Raw genomic sequence first — 3,455 nt, forward strand, 5'->3', positions numbered from 1 at the left:
CTAAATCTTAAAATATTTTTTTTAAATAATATTTTTTTAGAACTATTGTTATTTTTATTTATTTAATTTTTTATTTTTTATTTTAAAAGCATAATATAATTTGGCAAATTATTTTGTTTTCTTAATTAAAAGATACTAGATCTAAAATGACAACTTTCTATTGGTTGGTGAACCTAAAGGTTCCAAAAGTCTTTTTCCGCATGTGTACTACGAATTTCCAACGGTGCGATTTCACAGTTATTGTAATATATTCTGTTTTGACGCCAATCAAATGTGAAATATTATAAACTAATACAATGATTAAACATATACAAATACTACTGGCCGTCAAATTCGCTGATTAATTTTAGTATTGTTACAGTAATTTGTTTGACTATACTTCTATTAGTCATAAAAAGACGACGGAAGTGGTTAATCAAAGAGCAATTAAGCTCAACCGACAAAAATAGCGTTAAGATGAACTAATTGAGTGTGAACCACTAGAAGAACAACTAACCAATCAATCATACAGTTTATAAGAAAAGAGGCATAGAAAGTAACACTTATTTATTTCTGAATATCCAGTAATTAAAAAGTTAATTAACAATAAACTTTTAAATACAAATTTTCAAGAAAAAGAGTTATACAGATTCAAGAAAGTAAAAGATAATCAATCATTTGATCCAACATCTGGTTTTCATGATCAATTATATCTACAACCTTCAAAGAGCTATGGTAGATCTACCGATCTGCCACATTGTTCCGACTTCTTCGTATTTTCCGGCGAACTCCGACGATTTTACCGTTATGCTAAACAGAGGAACATGGCTAAAAGAGCAAACATAATAGAACTAGAACCCATAAACCGATCTGAACCAGAACCTGGTGGTGGCGTATGATAGTAAAACGGGAAATAAGGGACGATGGGATTCGGCGGAGGCGGCGTGGGATAGTTTCCTGAATACGGCGGAGGATAGTAGTAACCTTGACCGCCGTCACCGTAAGGAGGAGGGTATTTTCCGTCACCGTAAGGAGGAGGGTATTTTCCGCCACCGGACTGAGAAGGAGGAGGGTAATAGTAAGAGCCACCACCACCGGAGCTGGGAGGAGAAGGAGGCGGAGGACATGCGGTAGTAGTGGATGGTGACGGTGGTGGACGAGAAGGAGGCGGAGGAGGAGGATATGATGGGACGGGATTACAAGGATTGTCGCAGGAAGAACACATTGTACAGGAAACAACCTCGTCCGTTGATGTCACTGTCAAAGTCAGTGACAGTAGCAGAATAACAACAAGTGTAGAGAAACCGTATACTTGGTTTGCTTCCATTGTCAGAAATCTACAGAGTTAAGAAGATGAGAGAGCGTGAGAAAGAACGAAGAAGCACTTTCAGAGGAGGAGTGTTCTTCTTTTTATCAAGAAATTTTTTAAATATGTATTTTTTTTTTATTCAGCAGAAAAAGGTGGCTCAAATAAATAATAAAATAAATAGTGAACCGTACCGAACCGAACCAAACCGAAATAGACAATATGGTTTGGTTTTAGTATATACCATATAAACCGAATGGATATAATTTTATAAAAACCGTAGGATTTGGATATGATTTGGTATATAACCGATTAAACCAAATAAACCGAACAAAACCGATTAAAAGTAGAAACATGTAAATATGTATCTATTTTATAACAATACATGAAAATCTATTTGTTACATAAGTTAAATTTGTGTTAATAACTATTACCATAATTTTATAGTAATAAAGAACATTAATTTGTAAAACACTTGAACTATAATTAAATAACAATACATCGCAATTCAGACATTTTATTTTCTAAGTCTTCTTTTGATCTTTTTTCTTTATTTTAGTCATTCACTAAATTAATACGAACATTATAAATTTCATGGACAATAATTAATGAAAAATTTTCACAACTTTTTTCTTATCTGTAAACAAACAGAGTTTCGTGTTCGATTGAAAAAGCATAACTTTAATGAACACTAAATATAGAAGAGTGGTAAAACTTTTCTTTCATGTGTCTGTTTTGTTTCATATTTTTATTTTCAAAATTTCAAGATTTGATTTTAGTTATAGATTTGATTATTTTATTTGATGGTAGAAGCATTTTTACTTTTTTATTCATTTATTTGAACATGTAATATATTTTTAATAAATGACTGTGTTGACAATATGAATCTAAAATTCATATAATATGATCTCAAACTAAATAATTATTTTTTTGGTATAAAACCGAATAAACCGAAAACCGACGGTATATAAATCGAACCGAACCGAAGTAAATATGGATTTAGAATGGTAATTATATTTTACTAACCGAAATATCGAAAACCGAAAAAAACAGAACCGATATCCGGATTGAACACCCTGAAAACTGAAAACTGAAAACTGAAAAGAAAAAAAAAAGATGACGCCGACACATTAATTTTTTAACTGAAGGTCTTGTAATAAAAGCACCGAAAATACGCAGATGTGGGGGCAAATCCGTCATTTTAATTTTAAAGATTATGGAAACGACAGTAATATCCCTGGTCCCGGTTTAACTGCGAGCCATCTCATAGCGGCCACGTCGACGAGCAACGGAGCAGCAAGTAGGTTTGGGGGAAGTAAAAGAGAATCTTTCAACGATAAAAGACAAGGTGGTAGTCGTTATAGTGGGGCTTGAGTCTTTTGCAAGCCTCCACACGTCAATGTATTTGCATTTCTTTGTTGCTTTGTGACATGGCAACTTTCCAAGTGTAGACGTGAAGATGACGGAAGTCCTGACTAAGTAATAAGTAGGGATCGAAGTTGGATAAAGATCCTACTATTGTCAAGTCCTAATATTGGTGATCGGCCCAATTTACAGAATTGTACCAACAAGATTCAAGACTGTCTAGATTCTCTGGTTGAAAAGTTTTTTTTTTGACACATTATTTTGGGCTAGGCCCTCTGAAGTGTACATTTGTATGTATACATAATTCAACAATGAACCCATTTATACCGTCTTATTGGATTTCAAGTCTGAAAGTTTTCTTTTCGCATGATCATTATCTAAGGTAAAACAAAAGTTTGATGCACATCCCCTATATATTAATTGAGAAGCATTTGAAAAATTAGAACTTTAATTTTGTATTAATTAAAAAAACCCCAAATCCTAGATGACATTCTAAATGCCTTCTAAATTTCATTTCAAAGAATTCTAGAGCATCTAATATAAAGTATAGTTTAATCTAATGGTGTCACATTATTTCATAATTATATAACACTAGAGAACATTATATTAACCTAAAATATATGAAGTGTGTATTCTTTCCTTAAATAAAAGCTACGGAATTACCTAATAAGATTTACATATATATGACAATTAATGATTATGAATAATAAAGATTTGATAACAATTTTTGCATCCTTCTTCATTTTTGTTTAAATTTATATTATTAAAAAATATTAAACAATCACATTAACCATATAATAAAAAA

The 3,455-nt window shown here is 31.9% G+C and overlaps 1 protein-coding gene across 1 annotated transcript; it reads right to left on the reverse strand.

The window, feature by feature from the left end:
* Positions 1-529: 529 nt before the first annotated feature.
* On the reverse strand, positions 530-1,403 carry LOC106315850 (splicing factor 3B subunit 4-like). Its single transcript, XM_013753678.1, has one exon. It carries the CDS (start codon positions 1,304-1,306, stop codon positions 785-787), a length of 522 nt encoding a protein of 173 aa, XP_013609132.1. The 5' UTR covers positions 1,307-1,403; the 3' UTR covers positions 530-784.
* Between the last annotated feature and the right edge of the window lie 2,052 nt (positions 1,404-3,455).

The sequence above is a fragment of the Brassica oleracea genome, chromosome C9 (assembly GCF_000695525.1).
Source record: "Brassica oleracea var. oleracea cultivar TO1000 chromosome C9, BOL, whole genome shotgun sequence".
NCBI classification, from domain to species: domain Eukaryota; kingdom Viridiplantae; phylum Streptophyta; class Magnoliopsida; order Brassicales; family Brassicaceae; genus Brassica; species Brassica oleracea.

Bases quoted from the DNA above. Each gene is read 5' to 3' on its own strand.
- LOC106315850 (XM_013753678.1), bottom strand. From the start codon at position 1,306: ATGGAAGCAAACCAAGTATACGGTTTCTCTACACTTGTTGTTATTCTG.